General features: G+C 38.8%; 1 protein-coding gene across 1 annotated transcript in view; it reads left to right on the top strand.

Moving 5' to 3' along the window:
• The window catches only part of LOC126278246 (proteasome subunit beta type-5-like), a 48179-nt gene that overhangs the window by 1522 nt on the left and 33382 nt on the right, over nucleotides 1-13275 (top strand). The window contains exon 2 of the mRNA XM_049978233.1: nucleotides 5185-5335. Coding sequence (XP_049834190.1) covers nucleotides 5185-5335 — 151 coding nt within the window. The remainder of the gene's footprint in view (nucleotides 1-5184; nucleotides 5336-13275) is intronic.

The raw sequence follows: 13275 nt of genomic DNA, 5'->3' as shown, positions 1-13275 counted from the left end.
AGTGCTGGGCCATAAACAAGTGTCATCGTGTGAACCATTCAATGAAACATCATCGATATGGGTTTCGGAGCTAACGTCCCACTCGTGTACCCTTGATGACTGCATGACACAAAGCTTTAGGCCTCATCTGAGCCCGTCAACATCGATATTGGACCATTGATGACTGGAAATGTTGCCTGGTCAGACGAGTTTTGCTTCCAATTGTATCGAGTGGATGGACGTGTACAGGTGTGGAGACCACCTCATGAATCCATGGGCCCTGCATGTCAGCAGGGTACTGTTCAAAGTGGTGGAGGCTCTGTAATGGTGTGGGGCATGTGCAGTTGGAGTGATATGGGACTCCTGATACGTCTAGATATGACTGACAGGTGACGTTTACGTAAGCATCCTTTCTGGTCACATACATCCATTCATGTCCATTGTGCATTATGACAAACTTGGGCAATTCCAGCAGGACAATGTGACACCCCTCATGTCCTGGAATGCTACAGAGTGGCTCCAGGAACACACTTCTGAGCTTAAACACTTCTACTGGCCACCAGACTCCGCAAACATTAACATTTTTTAGCATAACATGGATGCCTTGCAACATGCTGTTCAGAAGAGATCTCCACTCCCTCGTACTCTTACGGATTTATGGACAGTCCATGCCACATCGTGTTGCGGCACTTGCTCCTCGGTGTATATCAGTCTGTAACTCAAATTAAAGTAATGAATTAACTTTGCACAAATCTGAGGGCTGCCAATTCAACTAAATACCTAGGAATTACAATTACGAGCAACTTAAGTAGGAAAGGCCACATAGATAATATTGTGGGGAAGGCGAAACATACTGCACTCTGTCTAGAATACTAAGAAGATGCGACAAACCCACTAAAGAGGCAGCGTACATTACACTTGTCCATCCTCTGCTGGAATATTGCTGCTCAGTGTGGGATCCTTACCTGGTAGAAGTGACAGAGGACATCGAAAAAGTGCATAATAGGGCAGCTTGTTTTGTGTTCTCACACAATAGGGGCGAGTGTGTCACTGATATGATACGCGAGTTGGGGTGGCAGTCACTGAAACAAAGGCAGTTTTCTTTGTGGCAAGATCTATTTATGAAATTTCAATCACCAACTTTCTCTTCCGAATGCGAAAACATTTTGTTGACACCCACCTACGTAGGGAGAAATGATCATCATAATAAAATAAGAGAAATCAGAGCTCGAACGGAAAGATTTAGGTGTTCCTTTTTCCCATGTACCATTTGAGTCAGGATTGCGTTTTAGTTTCTCATGTTCAGTATTCTTTGGCTAACTTCAGTTTCTTGTAATAAGCTTTTAAAAAATTATTTTTCTTTTGTAACTACATTTTTCAATTACTTAGCAATATTGTCAAAAAAAGTACTTGCAGTTTTGTAATGCTATAATGCAAGTATCATAAATATGATGTATAAGGTTTCTTAGCAGTATTGTTTTGAAGAAATCGTCAAAAATATTTTATAAACATTTCAGAACTATTTATATAGGTATTTTTGGCATCATGATTGTTTTTATATTATGTATTTGACTTGTACTGACAGAATCTACGTACTGGAGTGATACCTGTTGTGCTTATTATTCTGTCTCGTGCACTGGCTATTGACAGTCTTGTCGCCCTGGTAGGCATGTCATGTTATGTTATGGTAACCATGTTTTGGTGAACTGTGATGTACATAGTAATTTGTAATTTTGATGTGCCAAGGGATTGCTCATTTCTTGTATGTGTACCTGGAAATTCAATGGAAATTCTTTGTGCATGGCTGGCACAAGGTGTTTGTAATAACCTTTATGAAGGTGGGCTGTCATTTGGTTCTTCTATAGATTAATGTAGCATTATTTGCATAATATTTCTAGTGTTTCTTATAATTTTATTACAGATATCTGTTGACATCTAAATTCAATCTGACTGTGATTAACAGGCCTAGGTGAACTCAAGTTAACAACCAGATGTTTTTACCGGCCACCCAATTCCACTGCAACAGCTACAGAACAGCTACAGAATCATTCAAAGAAAGTCTGTGCTCAATAGTGCAGAAGTGCACCGACCATCCAATATTAGTTGAAGGAGACTTTAACTGACCTAGTGTAGACTGGGTCTCTATGGATCCATTGTAGGTGATACGGGTAGACATTCTTGTGTAGTAGTTCTGAACAAGTTTTCCAAAAACTTACCATGAGTAGTTAGTTTGACAACTCCCACACAATGGGAATATTATAGATTTTGTAGCTACAAACAGGTGTGACAGAGTGCGTGTGTGTAGAGAGCGATTAGTAATTATAAAGTAATGAAAGTGGAGACTGAAGTTCGTTGAATCCACCGAGAAGCCTAGGGCAGTTTCTGTGGTGGAATGAGCAGATAGTTGTTGTTGTCGTCCAACTGAAACAAGGAATGGATAGCATTTAGTTCCACTACAATGGGCGTAGTGGAATTATGGGCAAAGTTTGAACTAACTGTAAACCACACTCTTGGAGAAGAATGCGCTGAGTGACTGAACTGAGATGCAAATTACACATCGTGGTTTAATAACAAAATTCAGACTCTTGCATGCATGGCATAGAAATAGACATCCCTGGTGTTGAAAAGCAAATAAGTCAACATGTTGAAAAGCAAATAAGTCAACAGGTCCAGATGGAGTCCCAGTTATGTTTGAGTACTCTTCAGCACTGAATCACTATGCAGTGTGCATTTATTGCAGATTTGTCTATTGCAGTTCCAAGCAATTGGTGAAAAAAAGTGCAGGTAACTCCTGAATATAAGAAGGGTAAAAGAATGGACTTGCTAAAATTACAGACCAATGTACTTAACATAGATTTGGTGTAGAATTCTTTAGCATATCCCAAGTTCAAATAAAACAAATTTCCTTGAGATGGAAAAGCTTACATAAAAAAAATTTAAAAAAACTGCATGGATTTAGGAAGTGTCTCTTTTATGAAACTCAGGTTGCCCTTCTCATGTGATATCCTGCAAACCATGAAGGAATAGATTACATGTTTGTCGATTTCTGGCAAGCATTTGACAGTCCCCTAATAGAGGTTATTAATGAAAGTCTGAGCATACAGAGTAGGTTCCCAGCTATGTATCTCGAAGAATGCTTAAGGAATATTATCCAGTATGGTGTCCTAAATGGCAAGTGTTCTTCAGAGACAAGTGTAATGTCAGGAGTTGAAATATTACTGTATCTCATTGCTACCTATCAGAACCCCTCGGAGAACATTAAAGATAAACACCAGTCCTAATTGTCCAATTGGAAAGTGACCTGTTTCCAAATTACATACAAAAATAACCACTATTTCAGATTACATATAATTCGAAAATGATACTTTGCTGATTAACATTGTTCTTATGTGAGAAACACAATATAAATGTGAAATTAATACTGTAACTAATCGAAGGAAATGTAGCACATGGTCAGGATGTACCAGTAAACCTATCATTATAAAATTACTACAGCAAATTAAATAGAACACACAAATAAAGCACATTAATTGAATCTTCGATATGTTAGCACTAAAATTCAGGCACTAGTTGATTTGTAATAAACAAATTTAGAAATGTAATTGTTACCTGTAACATAATTAATAAGAAAATGTTATATTAACTCGTAACTAAGTTGAAAATAGGTTCACCTTGTTCAGCACTGAGATTGTAAATTTTTAACAATGTGTATCTCCTATTCGGCTTAACTTTTAATTGTGATTTTACATAAAATTGTAATTTTCATTGTAGGTAATTGTTAACAAAAGTATAAATAGAAGTCGCGCAGGCACCTTGGGGCACTTCCCCCCCCCCCCTCCTAGGGTTGCGAGCAAATGTATTGTAGGCTCACTTGATTGTTGTGAACTCTGTGTCATTTGATGTCAACTTTGGGTACATGTGATGTAACCAGTACAGTTCACCAGGCTCGGACACCACAGTCCTGGAAGTATATTGGTATTAAAACTGCAATGTACTTTGTAATTTATTTGGGAGTCTTCCCCAATCCTTTTCATAGGCTGCACAGTGACGAGACATGAACCCAGGAAAAAACTCTGGGAACTAAACAACTCTCAATGTTGGTACAATTGAAGTGAAAACAACAGTGCATCGACTGAGCATTTCACTCTAAACATTTGCAACACGGAGGTGGGAAAATATAAACATATCAGAGTACCCCACCACGGAAGTGTTCATAAGACCGGTCTTGTTTTCTGTGTACATAAATGATGTGATGGGTAGGGCGAGCAGCAGTCTGCAACTGTTTATTGATAACCTTGTAGTAGACGAGAAAGTGCTGTTGCAGAAGTGACTAGAGGATACAGGATAACCTGGATAGAATTTCTGTTTCATGTGATGAATGGTGGCCCATGCTAAATGTAGAGAAATATGAATTGATGCAGATGAGTAGGTCAAACAACTGTACTAATAGTGCGCTGCTTGACACCATAAAGTCAATTACAAATCTGTGTATTGTTGCGAAGTTATATGAAACGAAACAGGCTTGTAAGGTCAGCTGTAGGGAAGGCAGATAGTCATCTCTTATTTATTGGGTGAATGTTATGCAAGTATAGCCCATCTATAAATGGACCCCACACAGAACTGCAGTGTGACCCTTTCCGGAGCACTATCTGAGTTTTTGGAATCCCCCACCAGGGTAGATTAAAGAAAGACAACCAAGCAATTTAGCCCATTGTTGCTAGATTTGTCATTGTTTGGTTCAGTTAACATGCAAATATTGTGGAGATGCCTTACAAACTTGGATAAAAATTTCAGGAGGGAAGATGATGTCCTTTTTGCAAAACACTAGTGAAAAAATTTAGGTAATCGTAATTTGCAGCTTACTGAAAAACAGTTCTACTGCTGCCAACGTACACTTCATGTAAGGACCGTGAAGAATAGTTAGATAATTTTTTGCTAATTTGGAAGCAAATGGCAGTCGGCTTTGTATGGAGGCAGATAGATGTTTTTCCATCACTCCATTGGTGAGTGGAACAGGCAAGGGAATGGTGAGTAATGGAACAAGATACCCTCCACCATGCTTGTGGCTTGTGAGGTATGTATGTAGAGGTATATATTTATAGGAAAACAGTGATATACAAAAGGCTGTCATGCCATGAGAGAGAATCTGCCCATTTCCTGTGATTGCACAATTGATTCTAATTTAAGTCAATGTCTTGTTTGCAGCCAATGGAAGACATAGAAGCATTTACCAAAGATGAACATGGGAAGAGCATGAAAATTCATTTTGACCATGGAACTACAACATTGGGTTTCATGTACAAAGGGGGTGTGGTACTTGCTGTTGATTCTCGTGCGACTGGTGGCCAGTACATTGGTAAGTCACGATTAAGATGGATATGAGAATGTACTGTGAAGTGCTGTAATGTGGCTTATTAAATAGATATAATCCACTTTGAAATAAATTTTAATTATTGTGTTTTGGCCTGTTAGTTCAGATCTTGAGTTTGTGGGGTACTTCTGCATAATAGTTACTCACTAGTACATCTAACTATGAAAGTTTTGAGCCCATGCTAGTGTTGCAATATTTATGTTTTGAAATGTTATACCAGTGTAAATTAAATTACTTCCAAAAGAGTCTAGGGTCCACAAGAAGACTCACTAGATAGAATCCTTTACAAGGAAATCTGCTTTGGAAGCATACAGCACAAGTCTAGTGTTAAGTTTTAATTTACATGCTGAGAAAGTGTTGGAAACTGTAAAATGGTAGAAAGCAAGAAGCTGCTGAATATTTTGTACCTAAACCTGCATGAAATAGTTGCAGTCAACTCAAACAAGTAACTATTATGAACGGTTTATACTGAACTATTAGAGAGTATTCATTGAGATTGCTGTAATAGCCACAAATTCACTTTTCAGTTGTCAAACAGTTTCAATTCAGTCACGGATTTAGCAAGAACTACTTACATGAAACACAGCTCATCCTTTTTACACAATATCCGGCAGACCAACAGGCAGATTCTAATTTCTGGGAAACATTAGACATATTATGAAACTGTAGACTGTTAAAAATCTGAGCTTTCAAAGTATATCCTTGAATAAGTGATAGAATCCAGTATGTTGTCTTGACAGCTAGTGTTCATCCAATACAGTGGTGGCACCAGTAGAGCCCAGGGAAATGTGCATAGACCACTATTGATCGCAGTGTATAAATGCAATCTGTCATATAGTGTGCAGCAGTCTGACTAGTTGTTGATCATGTCAACAGTAGTGTGTTATCGTGTCATTGACTGTACAGGAATTAATACTTAGAGGTCCAACTGCTTACATTCTGGGACTGAAAAACCAATCATTCATGAAATTTATAAAAATTACATTGGTAAGTGTTTACTTGACATACCATAAAGAAAAATGCATGTTGCAAAAGAGCAATTTTCAAAGTTTATTTTACATACTTTTTCCTTAATTCCCTTTTGTTAAACAATAGTAATTTTTAAAAAAACTTTTTACCAAAAAATATTTTTCAGTTTTGTGGGTGATTAGTTTCATTGTGAAAGATTTTCAGGGATTCAGGTGTTTAGAGTGATAGTACATTCTTGACATGACCAGCTCGTTTCCTTCGTACATCTGTCACTCGATTGCCCCCTCCCACTCCCCTGCCGCCATCTTTGATCAAACTCTTCATTCTCTTATTGGATCTCAGAAGTGTTATCGTAGAAGTGTACTAGAAACACTGTCATGTGTCAGTATTGAAATTTTCTTGTTGGTTTCTGAATTTCCAAGTTTCACCATAGATTGAGGGAAAAGATTGAAAATACACACAGGAAGGTAGATTCTCATCATCTGCTGCTCGTACTCTCCTTTTTTATTTTTTTAACAGTGACACAGTAGGCTGATTATTAGCAAATTTCCAGCCTAATTTGGCAGGAATTTGTTTCTCTTGAGAACTTCGTTACCTCCTCCTTGGATACGCAGACAACTGTTTTGCAAAGGACATACTTGGTTGACTGAACAAGATCTAACCTGCTGGAGCCTCATCATCAAATTCCTCTGCAAAGTAGGTTAGACAAAGACGAATAAGTTGTATGATAAATGAAACCCCACCAGCACTATCAATTGTAGCAATAACAGCAAAGAAAATTTTGCTAGAAAGCAGTGTACGTGAATATGAACGTTCTCTGTATGGTTTACACTCGGTTATTACCTCCGAACCAAAATAATTAAATTCTGCCTATAGAGATTCCAAACTTTTGTGCTCGCTCGAAAACCAGAAATATTTGGGAGAAGATTTAGTAAAATGGCAAAAACGAATGAAAACTGTGCAGTTCTCACAGCGACGCACACAGAATGGCACAGTTTGCCACTGTAGCAGCTCTGTGTCACTTCCTGCTTCTTTCCAGTTAATGCTATAACCAGATCACAGGGGGCAGCATCAACCAACAGTTGGGTCGGCAGATGCCTACATAGTTCTTCTACAAAAGCTGTGCAGTTTTTGATCATTAACTCGCTCCTGTGGCCTGTGCAAGTGTGGCCTAATCTATACTGTGCACTGACTTTTTGCAGAAGTTTTGTAACGTGATCTGTGCTCGGGCTTGGTCACCAAAGTGTTAATAACCAGTTAAACAGAATTTCCATTTGGTGTGATGAATGGCAATACACTTTAAACTTGGACAAATGTAAGCTAATGCAGATGGGAATTGTCGCCATGGCTATAACATTTGAATATAGTATTAACAGTATGCGGTTTGACCTAGTCACATCAGTTAAATATCTAGGTGTAACGTTTTGGAATCATGTGAAATGGAACAAGCACATAAGGCCAGTTGTGTATGGAAGGTGAGTGGTTGATCACTATTTATAGGCAGAGTGCTGCAATTGTTTAGCACGGCTCATAGAGGGGACTGAACAGAAAGCTTGGGCAGTCCATTCCTAAGTATAGTTAGAATATTTGATCACCACAAGGGCCCAGCCATTAGTGTTTTTTCCCTTCCATACTGCTTGTCTATCCTCTTGCTATTCTTTTTCTCCTCCTTTGGGAAACATGTCTAGGTTGTTATTGGGAATGTTCTGCATTGTATGTCTCTGACATAAGAACAGTTTCACCTTTATTTTTCACTCCCTGTTCCTTTTTGAGTTTCTCTTCTCCTCTGCTTTGGCCTTTGAGGTTCTCCTCCCTGGGCACTCTTGAAGGCCGGCTCACGCATCTGATGCATAACAGGTGACTGGGTAACACACAATTCCCAGCCCTGGGTCAACAGGTAGGGTTCGAACGAACACCCCCTCCCCCCCCCCCCCCCCCCCTCGGTACATGCCAGGCCCAGAGAGGGGTGATTGCCTAAGCTGCAACCTTCCCAAATTAACAATTGGTCCCTCTGTCAGATGTCTAAGAGGTGTGAACAACCACCTAAGGTGGATGTGCCCCCTTTTGAAGGGAGCCCCCAGTTGGAAGGAGATGCTGGCAATCATGGGGGATTTTCTCGAAATGAGTGTCATCTTCCCAATCAACATCTATGAAACATAAATGTAATGAGGCTAATGATTCGAAGACCCTTCCCGCTACACCACGGTTCCTTGTGGTCCCACCTACTGAAAACGGTCAGTTCTTCACCACGGTAAATCCATTTATTATTCAAAAACATGTTCATGCAGTTGCTGGCCCTGTGAAATCCTGCTCTCGTTTACGGAATGGCACTTTGCTTTTGGAGACCACTTCCGATCCTCAAGCACAGCTGCTTGCTGCCCTACTTCTCCACGGCTATCCTGTTCATGTTGAGGCCCATAGAACTTCGAATTCTTCCCGTGGTGTAATTTACACCAGGGTGCTCGGCGGTCTAACAGAGGCCGAAATCCACTCTTACCTCTCTGATCAGGGTGTCATTGCAATCCATTGTGAAATGAAACAGGTAAATTCCTGCTCAGTGCCCACTCGCACTCTCTTCCTCACCTTTGATAGAGTGGTGCTGCTGTTAAAGATCAAAGCAAGCTATGAAATAATCACAGTCCGGCCGTACATTCCAAACCAGATGCGCTGCTGCTGCTGCTACTGTCACCGTTACAACCACAGTAGAATGTCTTGTCGACACCCAGCCAAATGTTTAACCTGTGGTAGGGATGCACACGAGGGAAAATACCCTCCTCCTCCCCGCAGTATCAACTGCGATGGTGACCATGTCACCTCATCTCGGATTCTACCATGTATCTTGATGAGCAGCCCCCTCGCCCTGCCTTTTTAGCCATCATCATTTGCTAAGTGGCGCTACTCCACCACTTTGTACAAATCGCATTCCCAGTTTTAACTGTCTGCTACTTCTTTTTGGAATGTCCACTTTTTAACCTTTTACATTTCCATGTGGGTTTGCCATCTGAGTTATCAGCCGTTTTAGCAAATGACTTGCAGGCTGTCAACTGCGTCTTACTTTTTATCCACCTAAGCAGTATGGCAAAGGCCATTTAATTTTTAGTTTTGCACTGCCGTTTCTGTATGGTGTCCTTTTTTAGCCCTTTTTCTACATGCCTGTTTTTAGCTGTCTTCTATTATGTCAATTGGGTCTAACGTATAGTCGTTTTTAACTCCTATCTGCCTTCATGTTCTATAGTTTTGACTTGGGCGTGTATGACCCCAGTTGTTTTTGTGCCCTAAAACAAAACAAAACGAAACCAAAATTAAAGGAAGACATTGAAGTAGTTCAGAAGCAGTCTGCTAGATTTCTTAACGGTTGGTTTAATATAACTGGATAGACAAAAAAATCTACTCACCAAGTGACAGCAGGAGAAAACACACAAAACTTAGACATGTGCAAGCTTTCAGAGCCAGTGGCTCCTCTTTCTGTCAGCATGTTTGAAAGAGAATGAAGAGGGATGAAAGACACAGGGTGTGGATTGGGAGAATTACAGATAAGTTGCCCAGAATCCCAGGTCAAGGGAGACTTAGCAGATAGGATGTGAAGGAATAAGTGATTGTAGAGGACTGTAGCAGATGAGATTTGAAAACCTGGGGACTTAATGGTTGATGATAGAGTAATATGCAAGAGGACAACTAAGTGCACAATACATGGTGGATGTAAGGAAAGATAGACAGATCAGAAAATAATGGAGTCAAGAAAGGAACTAGAGTTCAGTGCCTGTTTCATGACACATGCCATTTGGATAACCCCCAACATCAGCTTCTCAGAACTTTGCAGGTGGGAACTATTATTACTGGGCCATTCCGTGCCAAGTGGTCTAATATCGAGAAATGTTCCCACATGACCATCATGGATTTTGATGAAATTTTGTATGAACATTCACACACGTTCTCAATGAACACTGGAAAAGTTTGTTTCAGAAATTCAATACTTTCGGAGATACAGTCACTTGTTTAAGACAATAGCACAGCTTTCTATAGTGCGTCGTTGAATTTTCAGCAACTTTGAGATGAGATCTCCCTAAGTATTTGCATGGAGAGAGGGGGAAAAAAAAATTGGCCATCTTATACAACTTTTAGATCTCTTTAAGGTAAAATATTAAGAAAAGGATTTCTGCACAATATAAATAATTTGAAGCAAAGTTGGGCGAAAAAATAGCTGTTTAAAAAATGTGAGCTTCAGTTTTTTATATCTCCAAAAGTAATTGTGGGATGTACATGAAACTTTGCACACCATAACTCACCAACACGAGGTCTTAGAATATAAAACTTTATTCTCCTATTGCTTTCCATTATTTCACAAATCTAGGGTAAAATTGAGGATTTTTCAAAAAGTGCTAAAAATGGGTATTTTTAGTCAAATTTTTCAAAAAAGTGTTTGGAGAAAACTCTTCTAAACTATGGTCATTAGAAAGAGCATATTCTAAACTATGTAGAAAAGTGGATTTGGTTTTGCAATGCAAGCATGTAAGGCCCTAAAAAGTAGCGTCATCAAAGAGGCGCACTGGAAGTTTGAACACATTTTTCTGGCATTCAAATTATACCTGAAACCTTTTATTCTGCCTAATAAATGTTTTAGTGCCTTGAATAATTGAAATAAAAAGATCTGGTAAATAGGCAATGAGACTGTCAGAAAAACCTGAAAACTATGAGAAGTAGCCCTTCTGCTTTTATCGTAAGTGTTCATCTGCATAAAACTCTTCTCATTTGTAAAGAGAGAGAGAGAGAGAGAGAGATCACAAAGAATTCTATGAATAATAGCTTCATATTTTTTGTACTTCTCAAAATTGTATATATTTACAAGTGGAAAATGAAGACCTAATTTTTGGATTCAATTGTATAAAACATTTTTCCAAAAGAGAATCGGTTTGCTCGAATCATGCATCAAGTGATGTAAATTTTCCAATAAATATTGCAAAGATTTTAATACCTAGGTGTTGTAACCTGTGAATTTTTGTCTTAAAGTTGTTACGGAAACATTGAAATTGGTTGGTTAAACAGCTAAGAGTTTTAATTTTGTATTTAATCACACTTAAATGTAGCCTACTACCTTGGTAAACACGTAACCACTAGTTTCACAGAGAGAATTCACAAGATCCACTGTTTATAGAAAATATAATGGCAACAATTACTTTAACAATCAGATTGTTTCATTATTGTGAGCCTTGTTTGAACAATCAGTATTTCAATGGTATGTTTGCAGCATAGTATGTGGGTTCTTTTGACTGAGTGTGACTTGTTAAGTGATTCGTAAGACAATCAAAGTTTGTAATCTAATTTACAAAAAATTGTTTTGATTGAGTCTTTTATAGCATATATCTCTTATTAGATTTTTTTCATTGGTATTATACATTGTGTATAATTTTATTCAGTAGCAATTTGTCTGAAATTTAAGCAGATTATAATTTGCACCTAGAGGCCAAATACATTATTTAGTTATTGATTTGAGATGGATGCAGAAGGAACAGCATACCTTCCTGCTCAATTGGGCAAGGAGATAGTGGAACAAAGTGTCATGCCACTTTCTTTGCCAAAAAAGCTGCTTTAAAATGGTTTGCGGTTTTGGTGATGAGGAAACAGAGTTGTTGGTCCGACGTTCTGAAGCAAAGCTGGACAATACCTCTCAAGTTTGCCTAAACTATGAAACCATGTTATTGACACAACATGAGAGGTTACAAAAAAATGCTTCAATCCCTTTGGGGAGGTGAATCATAATGTTAAGGCAGGAATTTGCACTCTTGATACTGAAACAGCTAATCAGGCTTCTGATATGTTGAAGAAGCAGCTTGTTAATAACATGAAGCCAGGTCAGAAATTTGTCTGGCTTGCAGGACTACCTTAAACAAACACTTAGGAGAAGCTTTATCACCCTCATCATCACATTCTGATGAGGACTTTACACCAAAAGAAGAGTTAAATAGTAGCTTATTGTCTATCAGTATTTCATCCCTGAAGAGAACAGTAAGCTACAGAGATAAGCCCCAATATGTGAAGAAGAAAATTCAAAAGGCTCAAAATGTGATTAAAAACAGAATTGTAAATGCAGTGGAGTAAAGTCACAAATTGAAGATGCTAGTGAAATTAAGGAATGTGGAAACTGTGCCGACTATGCACATTTGCTGACTGAACTGAAAGCCAAGATGCAGTATGTAATTAATAAAGAACAGATGCAAATTTTAACCTTGGCACCTGTAAGTTGGACAGTCAGACAAACAGCAGCTCAATTCGGCGTGTCCGAAAGAATGGTGAAGAATGCTCGGAAGCCTAAGGCAGAGAAGGGCATTCTTGCACTTCCCAAAAATAGGCAAAGCAGGAAATTACCAGCAGAAGTTGCTAGTAGAGTTGAAGATGATGAGTATAGTTGGATGTGCCCTGGAAAAAAAGATAGTATTCAGTTAGACTTTAAGATAGAAAGACATACATGCAGAAAAGATTGTTACTTTGCAATTTACGGGAAATGTATGTTATCTGTAAGAATGTAAATGGTCCAGAAATAGGGTTCTCAAAGTTTTGTGAACTTAGACCCAAATGTTGTGTAACAGTAGGATCAGCTGGAATGCATGCAGTTTGCGTCTGTGCAATTCACCAAAATGTTAAGCTTATGCTTAGTGGAGCTGGTATATGTGAAAATTATAAGGAGATTCTCAGCAAGGCACTTTGCAGTTTGAACTCTATAAACAGTGCATGCTACATCGCTGTGAAAGGTGTCCTGGGCCCGAAGCTATAGCATCTGAAATTGCCAGCTATTTCCTATATCATGAGACACAGGAAGTTATTGTGTTTAAGCAATGGATACATACTAATCGGGCCACACTGGACACGAAGCAAATGGTAGTGGATGAATTTATTGAAGATGTAAAAAATAAAATATGGAGTCTGTCATGCCATCATTACATTGCCAAGCATCAAAGCTT

The sequence above is a fragment of the Schistocerca gregaria genome, chromosome 6, assembly GCF_023897955.1.
Source record: "Schistocerca gregaria isolate iqSchGreg1 chromosome 6, iqSchGreg1.2, whole genome shotgun sequence".
Taxonomy (NCBI): Eukaryota; Metazoa; Arthropoda; class Insecta; order Orthoptera; family Acrididae; genus Schistocerca; species Schistocerca gregaria.
Note: the sequence above shows the minus strand (reverse complement) of the source record. Positions and strands in the feature narration are given on the sequence as shown.